The 20,043-nt window shown below is 39.1% G+C and overlaps 1 protein-coding gene across 1 annotated transcript in view; it reads left to right on the top strand.

Annotated features, from left to right (window-relative positions):
• The window catches only part of EDIL3 (EGF like repeats and discoidin domains 3), a 261,216-nt gene that overhangs the window by 64,576 nt on the left and 176,597 nt on the right, over window positions 1-20,043 (top strand). The window contains exon 2 of the mRNA XM_059833892.1: window positions 7,052-7,180. Coding sequence (XP_059689875.1) covers window positions 7,052-7,180 — 129 coding nt within the window. The remainder of the gene's footprint in view (window positions 1-7,051; window positions 7,181-20,043) is intronic.

Raw genomic sequence — 20,043 nt, 5'->3', positions numbered from 1 at the left:
TCTTTACTGAGAGAGTGGTGAGACACTGGAACAGGCTGCCCAGGGAGGTGGTGGAGTCACCATCACTGGAGGTGTTCAAGGAATGTGTGGACGTGGCATTGCAGGACATGGTTTTATGGGTGTGGTGGTGTTGGGTTGATGGTTGGACTTGATGATCTTACAGGTCTTTTCCAACCGTAGTGATTCTGTGATTCTGTGGTTCTGTGATACAGTCTCTCGATCCCAGAGGCTTTCAGAGGAAGAAGCAACTACCTCAATTTTCATAAGAACTGTGATAAAATCATGAGTTGTTTATTCTGAAATTTATGTTTTCATGTAAGTTTTCCCATCCAATTCATATACAGACATTTAGAGTTGATGATCTCAGTTTATGCATTTTCTAAAACCATTTAAACAGTCTGCCATGAATATTCTTCTTAGAAAGTTGGCTGAACCTTCTACCTGTGTGGTAAGCAAATCAGCCTAGAAAACAAGCAGAAGGAGGTAGATAAGCTATTGCTATCTAGAAACTTTAACTTCTCTTTCAAATAATAAGGGATACAAGTTAATTATTCAACTGTCTCTTTACCTTAGGAAAAACAAATCAGCTGCCTCGCCATTAAATCTGAAAAAGCATCTTACAAATTTCTTATGAGAACTGCAGAGCTCATCTGTTTTCAGGTTCACATTCTGCATCTCTGCACAGGTGTGTCTTCAATATGATTTATGGTTCTACTTCTCAGTAGTGGTTCAGCTATAGAGAAATGGATTTGAACTTGGACACTGCACAGATGATTCTGTAAATCAGAGAACTATTAAAGCTCTTTTTCTGAAAATTGATTTTAACGTGAAGCTGCTACTGGTAACAAGTACTTTCTCAGTCTTCTTCTGAAGTTTAGTTGCTCTTCTGGGCTTCAGAAGTGAGGCTCATTTTTACTATGCCTACACCAAATTTCTATTGACTGGCTATTTTCTGGGCTGTTTATTCTTTGGTGCCACCTGGAGATTTCTTCTTTGTAACAAGTTTTATTCTCATGAAAGGGAATAGCTATTCATTTTATTTCTTTAGAGAGACCTTTTAAAATAAGCCGTATTTCATGTAGCAATATAGGAAATTGAATAAAAACATAGCTTCTGTTTTATGTTGGAACAATGGTCCACTTCTTCCCATCAATGGTGAAGCCAAATGCTTGAGCTACAAAACACCCATATATATCATACCAGTAAAGAGTGTTGTACCTCCCTAACGACTTGCATGCCTACCACCCTGAACTCATATGTCATTACATTTGCAACTGTTTACCTGTAGATTTCATCATGCCTTTTGTTTCGATGGGTGTCAGCATCTCCTTGGACTGCTACAGCATCAGTATATTTACCTCAGGATCAACTTCGGTAAAATTTCACTACATCAATATGTAATGCATACTAAATGTGTTTATATTTAATGCACATTATAAAAAAGAATAAATAGGATTGAATTTTGCCATGCACACTTTCTATTTCACGGAATCAGCTCTATTCTTAAATTATAGAAGAAAATGTGCCCAAACACCCAAATCATCTTTCTTGTATCACTTCTTTCCTTCCAGTTTTGAAATCTTATGACTCCATGTGATTTTTTGAAGACTTGTTTCTTTCTTTGTCATCATTTCATTGTCTCAAGCAGATGTTTCTTACAGTAACACTTCTGCCAGAAATCATAACAGTTATCATTCTAGGTGTTATAAGGTAGTTGAGGGAAATGGTGTTCATTTCAGGCTAATGATTTTGTGCATAGCGACTGAAATGCTTCTCCCATGCCTAATTCAGGATACTGTACCTTAGCTTTTGGCAGGTATTCCTATCCCAGGAACTATACTGTTAAAAAGTAAATAGTTTTAGTTGGAGTAAATAATTATTTTTCTTTTTTTCATTGACAAATGTTAGTGAACTGCAATTTGATTTGGATATAGTAACGGTAGCTGGCTGGTCTATGTGCTTTTACAACAAAGAGTGCTTTACAAAGTAGTGCGTGCACGTGGTTGTGGATAGTACTTTTCTGTTATCACAATGCATCTTCTTTAGCCTTCATATCACAAAAATTGTTTTCATAAACTCTGTGAATTTCTGTTCTTGACAAGGATTGATGGGCTAAGTGTTACCATCATGGTGTGCTGCATTATTTATACACAGCAGTTGAGTTCCTTTTTTCAGGTTGTCCTTTGCTGTCAAGCATAGTATTGCACTCTTCAGTCAAGAATCACATAACATATTGCAGGGTTTTATAGGATCAAAAACTATGCCATATAAAAGTGTAAAGTTCGTCAAAGAGTGGGTTTACAATTTTATCCTCCTACCCACCATTAGCTGCTTGTGGAAAGTAGCAATAGTTGTACATTCAGTATTTTGTTGAAAAGGATATCGCTTAAGAGTGGTTATATGAAGGTATGTCATGGAGCATGATGGACTTACAGAACAGTTCCTCTCCAGGTGCTTTTAATAAAAGAGGCCCAGGTTCACTGAGTTATTCACTATGGACAAAAGCTGTCATAGTCTTTAAAAAAAGCCTAATTGTTACTAGAGAGCAAATATCTCACCATTTTATTTGAGTTTTGCTGTATATTTTTTTCTGAGTTTGTAGAAGCAGGGAGGGTTCTTAGAGTTTGTAGAAGCAGGGTGAGATGTATGGATCTCCACTTTCATTTTGTTCTTTTTGTCTTGCTTTTTTATTATTAACCAACCATGTTTTCTAAAGAGAAGGATGGATAATTCACTCAAGGACTTATTTGACTTACTTAAGAATGTTCTGAAGAAATTAAAGATGTGAGGAATAATAAAAACAAAAAAATCCCCTAAATTGGGTATCCTCTAATCATGTAAAAGTTTTGTCTGCTCCTCAATACAGTATGGTCTGAGATAATGTGGATTACATTTCTACCTTAACTCTTCCATGCATGATGTCATGCAAAAAGGATGTGTATATACATATATATTTTATATATATAAAATAAGCTACATATATAACATCACTTCAGAGCAAGGGTCCCCTAAAAGAGGTAGATGCAAAGTGGTCATGAGTTCTGGCAATTTGCAAAGGGGGGACCATGTGAGTGTATCCTTTGCTGATTCTGTTTCACAGATCCTTGCAGCAAATCTCAATAGCTTGATGCAATGAGATTTTGCTGTCTGAGGTTTTCCCGAGGATGAAGTAAAGGCAGCAATAGTTGTAGTACATATTTTATACACAGTCTTGAGACATACTTTAATGCTTGAGTAGCCACGTAGTGAAAAGCGCAGAGTTAGTCAGACATAGTAAAGAAAAACATGAAGTATTGTTTTTATTTGACACTTGCATTCTTGCTGGATCCCTTTCTGAACATTTTAATAAAAGTACAATAATAAATGTCTTTTGGGTTTTTTTTAAATAGTGGAGTTTCTCTTAGAATATTTGTTCAATTTACACAAATTTCTTAAATTGCACAGTCTTTTGAACAATCAGCATATTACCTATCACTATAGAAAGTCAGCAGCACAGAACACAGTTCTGTAAGAGTTACTGTGAAGGATATATAGTTTTCTCTTTGGAAGAGTTTTTACTCTTCCATTCATTGTAACTCTAAGGTTAAATCCCAAAACTACTGTTGTGTTAAAAGTTGTGTCATATACAACATAGTATTTTAATGGTAACAAATCCCTTAATCAGCTGTGTTAAGACAAAGTGCACCCATATAAGCTTGTCTTAATAAGAAAAGAGCTTTAAAATCAAATTCTGTTTGTCAAACTCAGTAGAATGTATAACAAATTAGATTTCAATATTTCAATATGAAGGGCCTCTCAAGAGGCACAAAATGTAAATTGAGGGGAATATTGTTGATTCATAGGTGATATTTATTGTGTTCTGAACAATTTCACAGACACTAAGTCATAAATAAAAGTGCTAACATTTTAAGTGAGTTTTACTAATTTAAGTATGCAAATTTGCACAGTCTGGTATCTAGTCTTAAGCAGAATTATTGCTTGTTTGTGTCTGTGCAGTTGCTCATTTCTTTGCATCATATTTGACATCGTACTATGGTATTATTTTAACCATTGTTGTTCAAAGTATAGATTTTCCCTCTTTAGCCCTCTTTAGCATTACATGAATGAGACAGGCTAGGTAATTTTTCATTTTGGAGCTTTTTGTCCTTTTTTTGGTTTTTTTTTTTTTTTTGTCCCATTTTCTTTACAGGTGTGCTGTACTCATTTTATTTCTGTGATGTGATATAATGACAATTAAAAATTTACATCAGTGACTGACAGTAGAATCTGGGCCAAGGTGGTGGGTCAAAAGAGCACTTAGTGCAGTTATTTCCTGAACATGGAAATAAATGACTATTGTTAGAGGACAGCATCTGCTTTATTAGTCCCAAACTGTAGGTTGGGTCACTTTACTTCAGACTGGAAAAGCCAACATGAATTTTCAGACAAATGAAGACTACACATTTAAGTATGCACACTTTGATCATATTAGGAGATTTCAGTTTCTGGAAATATAATGGAAAACTGGGGATGCGTTCTGCTTGTCAGTCAATATAAAACTTACAAATGGAAACAGGTTTTTTTCTTTTGAAATTTCTTTTTCTTTCTTGTATTGCATAATTGAAATCAGAAGAACACTGAATCAGGAAACACATAGTAAAAATGTCCCCTCTCATTTTAATCAGAATATCCATATGGATTTGCATAATAAATGATCCTGCTCCAGATGCTCTTTAATTTATTAATTTAATTAAAGGTTGGGGAATACAGTTATCAGAGCATTCAGTTAATAGTAGTTGTTCTTTCACAACCAAATGCCTAAGCCCCACGAAGTAAAAAACAAGCATCCTTTGCTACCCCAATAATGCAACCGAAAATGGGAAGTCTTGACTTACTTAGATACAGTTAGGAAGACATAATGTCTAGTTATTGAACAGATAACCTCTATGTCATTGACTCTTTTCAAATAGCTCTACTCTTCCGTCAGCTGGACAATTTTCAAGACAAAACTGTTAATGCCAAGTACGTAGACACATGACAATTCTCTGTGTCATGAAGGCAACTTAAAGCTGACAGATTAAAATTAAATAAAATTAAAAATAACGCAGCAAACTAACCAAAGCTTTTTGCAACTGATGCACAGAACTCATAAAGGCAATTTTGTACATCAGTTAAATTTCTTAAGTGATTGTTAGACTGGAATTCTCACACCAGGCACTAATCTGAAGCCTGTGTGCCAGAAAGGCGTTGAAAACATTTTGAGTTCCCTTACCACCACTATAGTCCAAAATTTATTATAATGTCAGTGCTACTAAAATAGCAAGTGCATTTCTATAACTCTTTACAATTACATGGCAAAAGACTGGCAACTTTTCAATCTAAAAAAGCATACAAAATAATGTACTTATTTTTCAATAATTACCTATCTGCAGATGTTGCTTTAAGTTGCATTTGCAAAAATTTTGCAGAACAAAACTGTACTGCAGAAATTACTAGTATTTCTAAAAACAATACTGAGAAATATCTGTCTTATAAGATGAAGCTTGAGATATATAAAAAATGCATCTAAATATATATTTAATTATCTGAGAAAAAATATTAAATTGAAGCTGACCAAAGTCTAGGGCATTCTTTAGGATTGCTTCCAGTTATCCCATTGGGGACAGCATGCAATCCTGTATTTCTGTATATTTGTAGAACTGTGATAGGGTGGGGTTCTTTAAGGGTGTTAAAACTGAGGAATTACAAGAATTGAATAAGCACTCTGTTCTCTCTTTTGTATCTCCTCCTGAGGGCTGTTTCGAATAATATTAGATAGAAAATCACAATAATGTGTTGTACACACTGGTAATACTGGAGGCATGTTCAACTTCTGAGCATATGAAGCAGCCCTGTGGTGCATCTTTCAGAGTTTACATCTTTCTGCTGTTGATCACCTCAACACTAATTGACTATATAGGGTGTCTTCACTGAAGAGCAATTGAAAGATAAACAAAGTCTGTTTGTTTAGCATTATTTAGGCAGACTGAAGCTACCCACTGTGCCTATGCTTGCCCTGTGTCCCAGGGAGTTTTGAAGCATAGCTGGTTCACAGCATAGCACAGTTTTGAAGTGAAGCATAGCTTTGTTTCTAAGTGATTTGTTCAGATTCTGCAATCAAAATGAAGTATGGGAGAACTTGGCAAACCTCCTTGGGACATGGAGGGGACTGTTGAGGAGCACTGAGGGACTATGGCCACTCAAGTTCTTTAGCCTCCATCCCTGACATGGAGTTGCTGGGTGACAAGTCATAGTGGAAGCCTCCCTGGGGGCACAGTGTGAATATACCGCGGGTATGGTCACAGAGCTCCACATCAAAAATCATTGATTGGTTGTAAATTTACTGTTAGAATTAAATTGCTTAAAACACTTTAATGGCTTTAGTCTGTACTGTCAAACTTTATCCTGGGATCACATGTAATTGATCTTCGTGCAACTGACATAAAGCCAACATAGAAGCACAGTGCTGCCCTGAGTGCCATGCTCCGTGTTTAGCAGAAATACAGCTGCATGCCAATGCCTGATCTGGATCAAATCTGTGCTGCTGAGTCATATAAGAGTGCGTAAGTCTGGAGCACATGGTGGTGTAACCACAGCCACAGTTCTTTGCTTACGAACCAGGTGATAAGCCAATAGCCTGAACTGAAATGACCATTCAGCTTTATGTTGAAGGGAACCTGAAGAGGTAAAATCCTGGGTAAATTCCTTTCCAAGTGTATATCCTGAATGACTTCAAATGAGAGAAAGCGAAAAATTATTTTATGTTAAATTTTGTTGTCTTTTGCAAGTGAATAGCCGTCAGTATGTCTAAAAGAATCACATTTCACGGTGTAGAAGGCTAGGGGAAAGATGATTACACAGAGGTGTGCTCTTAAATAAATATTAAATGGAATTAGCCAAAAGGTATTAAAAGGACATAGAGGCTGTCATTCCTTTCTGTTCTTCGTTATGAACAATCTGCCATACTTAGAGCTTGTGCATAACTTCTGGAGAGTTTTATACAGGAATCTTTTTTTTTTCCCTTTACCCACAGGGGACGTGTGTGACTCGAACCCGTGCAAAAATGGTGGCATCTGCCTGTCGGGGCTGAATGATGACTTCTACTCATGCGAGTGTCCTGAAGGCTTCACAGACCCCAATTGCTCTAGTGTTGTGGAGGTTGGTAAGTGCAAATTTTAAATGCTGGAATAGTTGTTTGAGTATCCTGTTAGTCTGTGGCTGGCCAAACAGTGATCATGTCCACGACATTTTGTATAGTGCTGTGGTCATTCCATTGTTCATTACTGGTTTCTTAACCTTATCTCTATATCATAGATACCTGTATTGTAATTAACAGTTAAAACAGTATCTGAGAAATGTATCTACAGAACATAATCACTCAGAAAAGTTCAGTGCTCTACTTCACAAAGAGAAGAGATCAGTACTGTGACTTAAAGTGGCCAACATTTCTCAAAGATCAATGTAATTAGGTATTCCTGTACATCCTTCTGCTGATCAATGGCCATGTAAATCTTGGTTTCTGGTAGTTTTATGCCTAGGTCCAGAGTAGAGAGTAATTACTTAAACAAGTGAAGTTACAGAAACTGTACAGGAGAAATCAGAATAACACATAGTAGTCACTTGTTTGAATTTCAAAACAATAACCCAGCTGGAGGTTGTAATTAATCATTATATGAGTGCATAGAGTGCAAGACAAATCTACTGAAATTTTGTGATGTGTGTTTGACTCAGGGTAAATGTAAATATGAGTGGTAGCTCCAAAACATCTGGCAGGTCAGGCCTCCGTCTTAAGAAAACCTAAGGAGAAAATCAAAGTGCACAGGTAAAGATGGAAGACAGCTTATTGTGTCATAGTCCATCCCATCATTTTTGACGGACCAGAAGAACTTCAAGTTGACCAAGTTCTCATACTATCCCAAAAAGGTATAAAAGTACATATGGTAGAGCAAAACAACAAATAGACACTACTGTTTAAATAGGTACATTTTATACCTATCTCCTCCACGGAGTTGTGGGAGTTAGGATAGGAAGGTGAAAGACACAGAAAAGCATTGGCTTACAGAAGAGATGGCAGTGTCTCTTACTTTGTTCGTATTAGGAAAATACACAGAAGTGGAGGTTCTGTGGCAGTACCTCTTATCTGAAGGCTTTGCATGCCCTGCCTGCATTTCTTCTGCTGACAGCCAAAGGATTTGAAAGCAGTACAAACCTTCACATATTTCATATCCTACGTCCGCGTCCGTGATTCATCAATCTGGGTTACACTAACATGCTTCAGTCTGTGACAGCTGAGTAGCACTCACACATTTTGCTTCTCCCAGTTGTGCTGAAGGGCACCAACCTTGGGCAGAAAGGTCTGAAAGAAGCCTTGCTTCTACAGAGGTCTCGTTGAAACTGTCACCGCTAGGCTCAACATCTCTCTAACGCTGCAACCATCCTAAATCTGTGTGGTTTTCATTTTTTAATAAATAAATAAAGGCTACACAAGCACAACCTGAATACAATGTTCTGGGGATTAAGTATATCCCTCTGTATCATGAGATAAGGCAAGCAGAACTAAGTCCAGGAACCCAGGGTTGATTTGGTTTTGGTTTTGGTTTCTGTTTTTCTTTTCTGAAAATGATGCTACCATTGTTCTGGGAGTGAATTCTACATCTCCACAATGCAATTTTAAGGGAATTTGGATTGAATTTGATTTCCCTGAAGATAAGTTTTCTGCAGGCAAATGAACTAGTTCCTGTGAGAGAATGACCAGCTTTGATCAGATACCAGCTGCATTTTTTTCTGACTGTAAAATGTCATAGTATGTGGTTATTACCTAACATCTGAGTTGCACAAGAAACTGCTTGTTCCCTTAATGCAGCCACCAGACACTGCCTCAGAATCCTGTTTCCCATTCCTTTCCCTACCAGTTTTATGCATGCTTGAAGGGTCTGAATTTATCCTACAGCTATATATCATGATACCATAAAATGGCCCTGACATGGGTTTACTGCAGGTAACTTTTGGATTTATCATGTGCTTTGTTGGCAGAAAACTGCATTGCACATAACTGGGAGGATGCTGATCATGAGTGAATCTGAGAGAAAAGCATATTGTGATAATTGTCACTGAAATTTACAACTAAATATTAATAGGGCTTTAAAAAATACACATATACTTAACTAAATTCTTCAAACACTTCAAGAAAATCTCAGTTTGGTAAACAGAGAAAAGCATAAGCAAATAGAGAGCTTGAGAATATGTGGTAATCACAGAATTCTGCAGGCAGAATATTACGTTTTTAGTTCGCAATCCAGAGGGAGTATCTACCGGACAACTGGTTAAGTAAAGGACTTAATAATATTGCTATATTATCTAAAATCCGGAGTGTTAATTTAATTTGTGTTTGTCCAGTATGATTATGCTTCATGTATGGATACAGAGACTAGCCATTACTTTACTACTGAAAAAAATGGTATTTCAAGATAATATTTTGATTTTTCCTATGAAGATGATGATGAATAGTGTAAGCTATTAGTCAGTTAGACTCCATTAATTCAAATACTGGAGTGTTTCAAGTAAAATAATCAGTTGAAAGGTGGGTCTGTGAGGAGCCCAGGTGTGCAAGACCCTGTGTGATCACTTTTACCAAGCGTGTTTATTAGCAGATGTAAGATTGGAGAAGGAATGCTAACAAAGGTTACTTCTCTTTGGCTTTTTAACGAGTTATTGCACAAAAGCTGTTTCTCTTAATCCTTAGTACCTCAAAAAAATTTCTTGTCAATTTCCTGTGTAGTTGAAAACACTGTGTTGAAAACTAGGCATTTAAGATGTCAGGAGGCACTGAGTAAGAAGAAGAGAGGAGGGTTGGGGAGAGGACCAACACAGACAGGAGCCTATGTTATTCTGTCTCCCCTCGAAAGGGCTGTACAGCAAATTTTAAAAGCAGTTGAGTGTTCTGTGCGGCCCTCTCATTACATACACCACTATTAGACTTTATTCAGTCCCAGTGACAGGATACTGTCCTCTGGACGATGGCTGGAAAGTCACAAATTTTCAAGGAACATACCTCAGACGGGAGGATTTCACGGTAAAAGGTAACGGGGATTTTACTTAATCACGCATTAAAGTGGGTAAATAAAAAACAATGCCATACAGACAGGAAGCTATAAATCCATGTAAAGGAAAAAAAATAGATGCATAAAACTACATAAAGGTAGAAAGATTAAATATTTAGGCAGCAGTTGTACCTACATTGATCAACAAGTTTCAAGACAGTTTGGGAGCTGCATGAATAGTTCAAGGACTTAAGAATGTAACTCCCGTTATTTTGCTTAATAAAACGAAGATGTAAAATAACCCAACATGATCATAGCACCTTATTTCAGTCTAAGATTCATTATTGCTGGTTTTTTCTAAATTTACCCATGGAAAATCCTGACTTTTCTACCATACCCCTCCATTATTTTCTGATCCTGTAACTTTGAGTGTATCTAACCCAAAATTTTTCTAAAATGTTTGCAATAGTAGTTTATATATTTCAAATTACTAATCCTATTCTGATCCTACTCTTTCTCTATTGGTAATCCTACCTTATTTCCTATGTTTCCTCATACTAAATACTATGCATAGTCATGCTAAAAGAGTTGAGATTAGACAATAGGTCTATAATATCACCCTGTCTGTGCAGCCAGATCCTTTCAATGCTCTTTGTATCCTAACAGATTCTAAATATCTGATAAACTGGCAGAGTATAAGAGAGGCAAGCAGGAAACAGTACATGTGGTTCTTTTCAGTACAGCACATCCTCCAGTGAGGTAGAAACCTGTTTAGCTGAACAGATAAGAGTAAAAGGTAATTATATATCAAGCTTCCCAAATAGCAGGATGTTTTCCAGAGATAAGGACACTATGGCCTGAGTTACCTCTTTAGCAGGCTCCTATGTATATCTTTGGAAACATGAATTTTAACCTAGACTGAAAAAGATTCACAGGTAATTAACATTGGTATTGAAATGCATTACAGACAACAAGTTGACAGACTTTACGTAATTTAAAGAACTCACTAGTAATTCTCAGAAGCCATGTAAATTACAGAAATACCATAAATTACAACTGTTACATACAATTAATAGAAGTCTTTAATACATCGGTAGTTGATCAAAGAGAAGTAGCTTAGTCATGTACAGTGCATGAAGGGAGCAAAGACAGTGTGGCTATATAGATTGAAATAATACTTGGGGAAATTTTTTTTGACATAAAAATTATTCCTGTTTTATTTGCTGTGTGCCTAGGGGAAAAAACGAAGAGAAATACATGGCTGAAGATAAAAGTTAAAGAAAGAGCAGCTAAGTTTAGTATGCCATAAGGCTATCACAGTATGTACCATGAGTGACCATGTTGTTCACATTTGAAAAATGAGCAACTTAAAGCCACGCAGTTTTGATCTTCCAAATCTGAAATTCAATAGCTTTCTGAGAGGATAAACTGGCGAACATGTTTAGTTTATGTAAGTGGAAAAATAAATGATGTGCAGTGACAGGGAGGGTAAAGGAGCCACGAGCACATTAGAGAAGAGCTGGGAACACTCTCCAAAGCTGCAAACAGGCTGTCGGAACCCTTTTGGAAAGTGTCTTTACCTTTTGCATCAGCTCTCAATACTCACTGGGAGGAACTCAGTATTGAAAAACATGGTAAAAATGTCTATATGCATTTTAGAAAGGTGGAAAGGCAAGTTAATGATCTTATACACATAATACAGGAAACTTGGGTCTAAGTGCAGCATGGTGGCTGAGAGAAGGGAGGAGCGCTGAAAGGAAAAAAAGGAGATGCCAGTTTTGTGTTACCTCTTTATTCTGCCAAGTGATTAAGAAGTGATTGCAGAGTTCCTTGTTTATCACATTGCACTGTTTTCCGTATCAGTTTAGTCTTTCCAGTATCCAAGGGAAACTATTTCTTTGAGAGCTACTGTCTCTGAGCCTGGGACACAGGAATCAAAGGGCTTCTTTCCTTTTCATGCTGCTAAATAAAAATTCAGTAAGATGGATTAGACCTAGAGTGTTATGATCTGTTGGCTTTGTGGCTTTCTTTGCACAACCTAAGTCTCTACCTTTGCTGTTCTGACCTCTGCACTGACAGGACAAGAGCATGTCAAAAAAATTATTAAGGATAAATTTCTGTCATTTTCCAGTCAGTGTTACAGATGCTTTTTAATGCCGTGAGTGGAAGTGACTGAATGATTTCAAAGATGTTTTTATAGTGCTACAATATGTCATTTTTTAAGGAGGATTGTTTGCACCACACATTGAACATATGTACTAATGGATTTTCTCTCTAAGGTAGAAATAATGAAATGAATCCATTCTTGCAAATAAATTCCAATGGCTTAATGTCATGTGTATCTAGTATGCAATTGATACAAATGTAGCTGCCTTAGCTCTAATTAGGCAGCCTGAAATAGTGCAAGTTAAAGCACTGGTGATCACACGTAAGTGACTTACTCACCATGTTTCTTACTGCCAACAGGGAGATTTTTTTACCTGGCTGTGAGTTCTTCTTCAGTAAAGTGTCATGCTTTGCTCTTGATACTGATTTATTATTTGGAAAAACTGCAAAGGAAAGGAGTATGTGTTTGTTTATATTTTTGTTCTTGAAAATTTTTTCAATGGTTCTGTTGGTATAAAAGTGAAACAGCAGGATGGTGAGTTGGGCCCATGTTTATTTGATTGTAGGAAGAATAATCAGATTTCATGGTCTAAGGTTACTCTGTCCTGGGAGAAGAGTGAGATGGAGTGGGAGAGGGGATTCTTCCCTGATGGGCTTTATCTATGATACCTGTTTGGATTCTGTGACGATTTCTTTCCTTGTGGGCAAAGAGGGAAAGTGTTAGTTTTCTTGAGCAACAGCTTATTGCTGCAGAGTTCTTAATAATGTCCAGGTTTCCACTTCTGAGCAATGAAAGCAGTTGTTAAGTGGAGCCCTATCAGCATGGCACCTGATTAAAATGAAGCTGGTTTTGTGTGAAGCTGATTTTTGTTTGTTTGGTTTTAGTGGAAAGTATCCCCAAGGTGTTTGCTAAACTATTTGAAGTGCACCCTCATATTACTTTCCTTATGATTAGAATTTGCAGTATGAGTATGGACTACTAAATTTCCTCTCAGTAAGGTTGTAGCAGTTGTACATTCAGGACGTTGAGGGCATTTCTCAGAGTTCTGTTCTGAAGTCTACAGCCTATAGTTTCACATCTCCAAGGAATTCACTATAAAACAGATTTTTAAACAGGAACTCTCATATAATCAGGGCGCTTGGCTCATTAGGAGATGTTCTCAGAGGTTACGGAATTCTGTTGAAAGGCAATCAATAGATATTAATAAAAATAATTTGACAAATTAAGTATTAATTTTTAGTTTCTGGGTAGCTTGAAGAGTGCGTACTGCACAGAAATCTAAATTGAGTAGACTAAATGCATGTAAGTAGAATGGCTTAATAAATGCCATTAAATGCAGCGCAGAAAATGTTGTAAATGATAATTGTACAATGTTTGTGCCAAAACAATTGTCTTTGGTGTTGATTGCTAGTAAATCTGTTGTGAAAATGTGGGCTAAAGTCAAAATTGGTGAGAATGCTAAAATAATAGATATTTGTAGAATCATAGAATACCAGGTTGGAAGGGACGTCTAAGATCATCTGGTCCAACCTTTCTTGACATTGTCAAAGAAAGCCAACAGGGTGCTGGGTTGCATCAGCAAGGGCATCACCCTGCATGCATTAGAGTAGATGCACTTGAGTTGGGCTATCGATTTCCCCCCCAACATCAGCACTCCGGCCCTAGGCTCATCTCTAGGGAGCCTGGTTTCATCCCCTTCCCCCTTCAAATCTAGTTTAAAGCCCTCTGCTGGCTTTTCCCGATCACATGCTTCATTTGACTTGTGACAGCCCCCGGGAGAATTCATTCCATAACTTTCCCAGTGACTGAAGTAAGACTGATGGGCCTACAATTTCCTGGATCCTCCTTTAAGCCCTTCTTGTAGATGGGGGTGACACTAAACTTCTTCCTGTCTTCTGGGACGTCCCCTGATCTCCGTGACTTCTTAAAGATTGTGGAGAGCGGCCTCGCAATGATGTCAGCCAGTGCTCAACACCCTGGGGTGGATAAAGTCAGGGCTCATTGATTTGTAAGTGTCAAGCTCCTGTAATAGTTCACATACCAACTTTTCCTTCACTGATGGTGGGTCTGTTTTGCATCAACCTGGATTTTTGCTCCCAAGGCCTGGGGCCCAAGAGTGCTGATAAAGACAGAGGTGAAGAAAGTGTTGAGAACCTCTGCCTTTTCAGCACTGTTGGTGACTAATTCATCTCTCCCATTTAACAGCTGGCTAATATTTTCCTCTGTTTCTGCTTGTTGTTTACGTACCTGAAGAACCCTTTCTTGTAGTTTTTGACATCTCTGAACAATTTAAATTTGAGCTGAACTTTTGCTTTTCTGACTGCATCTCTGCACACCCTGGCAATGCCTTTGTAGTCCTCAATGGGTATTCATCCACTTTTCCACCTCTGGTACACCTCTCTTTTGGTTTTAAGCAGACTCAGAAGCTCACAGTTACGCCAAGCAGAGTCTCTTACTCCGCCTACTTCCCTTACCTTTAAAGGGGATGAACTGTTTTTGTGCTTCCAGTAGAGCATTCTTGAACAACTCCCATCACTCACTAGCTCCTTTATCCTCCATGGAAGCATCCCACAGAATCCCTCCCAACTGAGCTCTGAGTGAGCTGAAGTTTGCTCTTCTAAAATCTAAAACCTTTGTCTTAGTACTAACCTTCAGCATGCTCAGCAGGATTCCAAACTCCACAACATTGTGATCACCACAGCCAAGGCTATCACTAACCTTACAAAGCAGGTTTTTCTTGGTTTGTGAGTAGCAAGTCCGGCACTGCCTCGTGCCTGGTGGGCACATCTAACAATTGTATGGGGAAGCAGTCCTCTACGTGTTCCAGGAACTTGATGGATGACATATGAGCTGCTATATTGTTCTTCCAACAAATGTCTGGGTAGTCACCCGTAAGAACCAGGTTCTGTTGACCTGAAGCTTGCTTAAGTGACCCAAATACTGCTTTGTTGATCTTATTGTCTTGGTTTGGAGGTCAGCAGCAGATGCCTACTGTAAGATCCCCCTTAGAGATGACCCCTCTGATCTTGACCCAGAGGCATTCGATAGGGCTTCCACAATCACTGTAGATGACTTCTGTACATTCAAGGTTCCCCTTAACACAGGGTGCGACTCTTCTTCCCTGCCTGTCTTTATGAAACAGCCTATAGCCATCCATTGCAATCCTCCAGTCGTGTGAGTTGTCCCACCATGTTTCAGTTATTCCTATGATATCATAACTTTCTGACTGGGCACAGAGCTCCAGTTCCTCCTGTTTGTTCCCCAGGCCGCGTACATTGTTATACATACATTTGAGGTGATTGATCTTCTGGTTCTCATCTTGGGAGGCAGCTAAGGAACATTTGTTGCTGCTCTGGTTGGCCTGGCTTATTATTAGTTGGTTGCAATGGCATGAGCATTACCACTTTGGACCCTGCCCCCCCAAGTCCTTCAGTTTAAAGTCTGCCTCACCAGGTTGGCCAGCCTGCTGCCAAAGATAACCTTGCCTGTTCTAGACAGGTGGATCCCATCCCTCCCTAAGAGGCTATAGTCATCAAAGAATGCTCCATTGTCATAAAAGCCAAAACCCTCACAACAGCACCAGCCACAGAGCCAGAAGTTGATTTGCATTATACATCTAGTTCTGGCTGCACCCTTTCCTCTAACTGGTAAAGTGGAAGAAAAGATAACTTGGGCACCAATACTTTTCACTTGCACCCCCAGGGCTTTGTAGTCTTCCTTGATTCCACCCGAGTTCTAGCTTGCAGTGTCATTCGTGCCCGCATGAAGAGTAGCAATGGATAGCAGTCTGTGCTCTTGGCAAGTTGTGGCACCCTCTAGGCAACATGTCAGACCTTTGCTCCCGGAAAGCAGCACACCTCTCGTGATTCCCTGTCAGGCTGGCAGATGGGTGCGCCAGTGCCCCTTAAACAGGGAGTCACCCACTACAAGCACTTGTTGTTTCTTTTTGCAGTATCCACTGGGTGCTGCTGGTACAGTTTCTCCTTGCAAACCTTGCTCGTGGGTGTCTATAGCTGTTAAAGCTTCATATCTGGTTTTGGTTGTAATGCTGGAGGGTGAGACTGAAGCAGAGTCCTGCTTTTGTGGGTCGCCTCATTCTGTGTGGTGTCCATTACAGGAGCATGGTTCTGAAACCTCTTATCCATCTCTATCTCAGCCCCTGTAATACTGTGCAGCTTTTTAACTGTTTCCTGCAACTTGGCCACCTGACACAACAGATCATCAACCTGTGCACATCTTTTGCAGGTACTTACCTTTTCTCCAGGGGAAGGGCCTGGGCACTCATTGCAACCTAACATCTGTACTGAAGTCTCCTTCCTTACCAGTTCCGTCTGGGTGGAAGCATCAGATACCTCAGGGGCTTTCTCTGTATAAACACTGGTTTTAACTCTGAGGCGAGTGCCCACCATTATGGCAGAGACCTAGAGCACTTCCCTGGGCTGTGGGCCTACAAGGAGGGTGCATGGCCCTCCTCACGCGCCCTTCTGTGTGAACTGCTGCGCCATCTCGATCCCTCTTTGCACGTCCTGTTCGCAGCGCTCCTGGTCGCTAGCACTCCCTGGGGCCATTCAAATCTCCCGCAGTTGCTCCTGGCAATGCCCAAGGCCTCTCTGGCAAGAGCTGCCGGCTGCTGGCAAGGCTCTCTGCTCTTCCTCTGGTTGTCCGGGCTCCGGGAACCCCTCTGTACACCTCGATCTAGCGCTCAGCCACAGAACTTACTGTTGCTGCAGCTGCATGCCTTGCCAACGGAGTGCTGCTTTCTGTTTCACCGCGGTTGAAAGAAAAGTTGTTTAAAAATATTGCGTCGGCATCGGTAAATTGGGCAAGTAATCCTTGAAACACTTTCCCCATGAGTGATACACAACCATGTTCATTTTGACTGGAGCTAGTATTTTATTAAAAGAACTTCTGTATTGGAGTACTGAAGCTGAAATTCATTGGGACAGTGTCACAGAATCAAAGAACAGCTGAGGTTGGCCCGGACCTCTGGACATCACCTAATCTTAATCCCCTGCTCAAGCATGGTCAATTAAACCGTGTCCAGCTGGTTTTTTTCTCCATATGAAAGTTGGTGATGGAGACTCCACAACCTCTCTGGGCAACCTGTTCCAGTGTTTGACCTTGCTCGTAGCAAAAAAAATTGTTATCTTGTGTTCAGGTGGAATTTCCTATGTTTTAGGTTGTGCCTATTGTCTCTTGTCAGTGGATACCACTGAAAAGAGTCTGGCTTCATCTTCTTTACGCTCCCCCATCAGGTATTTTTATGCAGTTGGATAAGATCCCCCTGAGGCTTCTCTTCTCCAGGCTGAGCAGTCCCAGCTTGTGCAGCCTCTCCTTGTATATGAAAGATGCTTCAGTCCCTTCTGCATCTTTGTGGCCCTTTGCTGGACTCTCTCCAGTATGTCCATGTCTCTCTTGTACTGGGGAGCCCAGAACTGGACACAGTACTGCAGATGTGTCTCACCAGGGAGGGATCACCTCCCTTGACCTGCTGACAATGCTCTGCCTGATGCAGCCCAAGCTGCATTGGGCAAAAAGTTGCTTAATACACTCTTGGGTTTAATCAGATGTATCTTTTATAAAGCATTTTGAAGTATATGACTAATCTTAAAAGTCTACTTAGTACCATTGATCTTGAGATGACCATCCACAATGTTGGTAGGTAGTGGGAAGTTTAGTACCTTTGTTAAAAATATCCTGTCAAATAAACCCTATCCTGAAAATCATATCACACTTCTTTTTTTCTATTTACAAATTTGTTATTTGAATGTACAAACTGGCAAGGAATGAGTAGTTGTAGTCCCACACTAGAGCATTTGACAAAAGAGCAGTGGAACATACTGAGGGAGATTTTATGCATTTTAGTCTAATTAAGAAGACAAACGAAAAACATCCAGACTCTTGTTGCCAGAGTTACTGCTCAGGATGAGGCCTTGCAAAGATAAATAAGGTTTGTGAGCATGGGCTGGTCTGCAAAACACACCCCCAGCCCCTGTTTTGAATTGGAGGGATGAAGCTCTCAGTAGTAGATCATGTTTTGATTAACAGCTCCAACACCGATGCCAAGCCTTGCATACAAAAAACATTCAGAAAAGGATGCGTGTAGGTCATGGAGAACTGTCACAAAATGGTGAGGTGTGTATTTAGTTGGAAATTCCAAGTATATAGAGTCTGCTAAAGGCGTGGTACTGCAGAAAACAGACTTGGCATGCTGCAGATCAGACCTGCCTGGGCTGTGTGTACTGGAAGGGAAGCATCTCCTGTGAGCCAGGTCCATTTCCACTGGGTTCCTGTCTGCAGCTGACTGGGATTTTTGCCCTACTTTAAGGGGTAAAGAGGAGACATAAAAAAATAAGAGTGTTTTCCCTAGTAATGTGATGTGTCTGTGGCGTGATATGTTTTAAACTGGCTTCAAACAAGTAGGTAGAATAAGCCAATTACATTTTGCCAGACCTGCCAGTAAAATAGGCAGCACATAAAAATCTGTGGAGAGCTTATGCTAATAGCCAATGGAAATTGCTCTTTGGATAGGTGCTCTAACAGTGCCTGGAAAAAGAAGCCTGCAGATAATTCAACCACTTCAAAAGAAAGAGGTCTTGGTGGGCAACAGCTGTAGCAGATTAAAACAGCTGAATCTAGTACATGACACATCGAGATCTGATGGAATAAATATTCTGGTACACAACTTTATGCACATTTCACATCCATTAGTACCTCTGAAGTAGTCCAGGTGCCTGCGAGACTTGCTGACATTGCTGCTAGGCTGTTTGTAGTGAAGTTCCATATTATGTTGATTTTGTTGTTCAGTGTTGTTCATTTTTGGCTGGTGAGGAAAGATCTGGAGATCTGTGGTTTCTATGAGGCCATGCAAGCACTGGTTAGAACAAAGTGGTGTTTACTGCAGAGTCTCATGTTATGCTTGTCAGCTGCAGCACAGATTTGGCCCTGTCTGGACTCCTTGGTTCTACATAAGTCTGAAGAGCTAGGTATTTAAAATAGGTCTCTCATGACTTTTTTTTATTTTGTATTTGTGTGTTTAAAAACATGTAAAAGATACATGTTTTATTTTTTAAAATACTGGGAGTTTGCTAGTGCCGTTAAGAGAGTTCCTTATATTAGATCGTTTTTGTATGTATGCCATTATCTTTGCCAACTATTAAATCAGAGATCTGTATGTTCATGTCCGACTCAAGAAATGAAGACTTGCAGAACTTTTTATATTTTTAAAATACACCACTCATTAAGAATTATCAATAAGGCTCAGGGATTAATTACTCTTCTGTTTTGCTAGAAATGGGGTGGTAGCTTTATAGATTCACTTTCTTGTTCCTTTAGTTTTTTGGCTAGTGTAAAGTAAGTAATTTTGATGTTTTTGAAGAGACCAGATGACCTAATTTCTCATAAAATTTAGACTTAAGAAACAAATGTTCTTAAAGTACCGCTCCTGTTTGTGTTCCCGTTTTACATAATATAGTGTGCTGCTGGATTTTTATGCAGAAGGATGTGACTCAACAGCATGGAAACAACTTACTAAAATAAAAATGCCAGAAGGAAGCTGATTCTTTAGCTGAAAAGGCAAATTGGTCTTTAATGAGATGATAATTCTGGCATCCTAGGAGATTCAGATTAGACGATTTTAGACTTCTTAGGCAAAAACGATCAGATGGAAAACCTAGTGGTGTTCAGGTTAATGCAAGTTCTAAATGCAGTGCAGTTCCAGAGTAAAAGAAACAAAAATTAAAAGCTGAATATTGAAACCCAGAGACAGATGGACATTACTGTTGTTTCTTTCTTTTCCGCTCCAAGTTATTTTCCAGATGTTTTTTGCTAAACTATTTGTATAAATAGCTCATTAAATAGAGCAAAATTCATCATGAT

The sequence above is a fragment of the Gavia stellata genome, chromosome Z (assembly GCF_030936135.1).
Source record: "Gavia stellata isolate bGavSte3 chromosome Z, bGavSte3.hap2, whole genome shotgun sequence".
Classification (NCBI taxonomy): Eukaryota; Metazoa; Chordata; class Aves; order Gaviiformes; family Gaviidae; genus Gavia; species Gavia stellata.
This window is presented reverse-complemented; position numbering and strand designations above follow the sequence as displayed.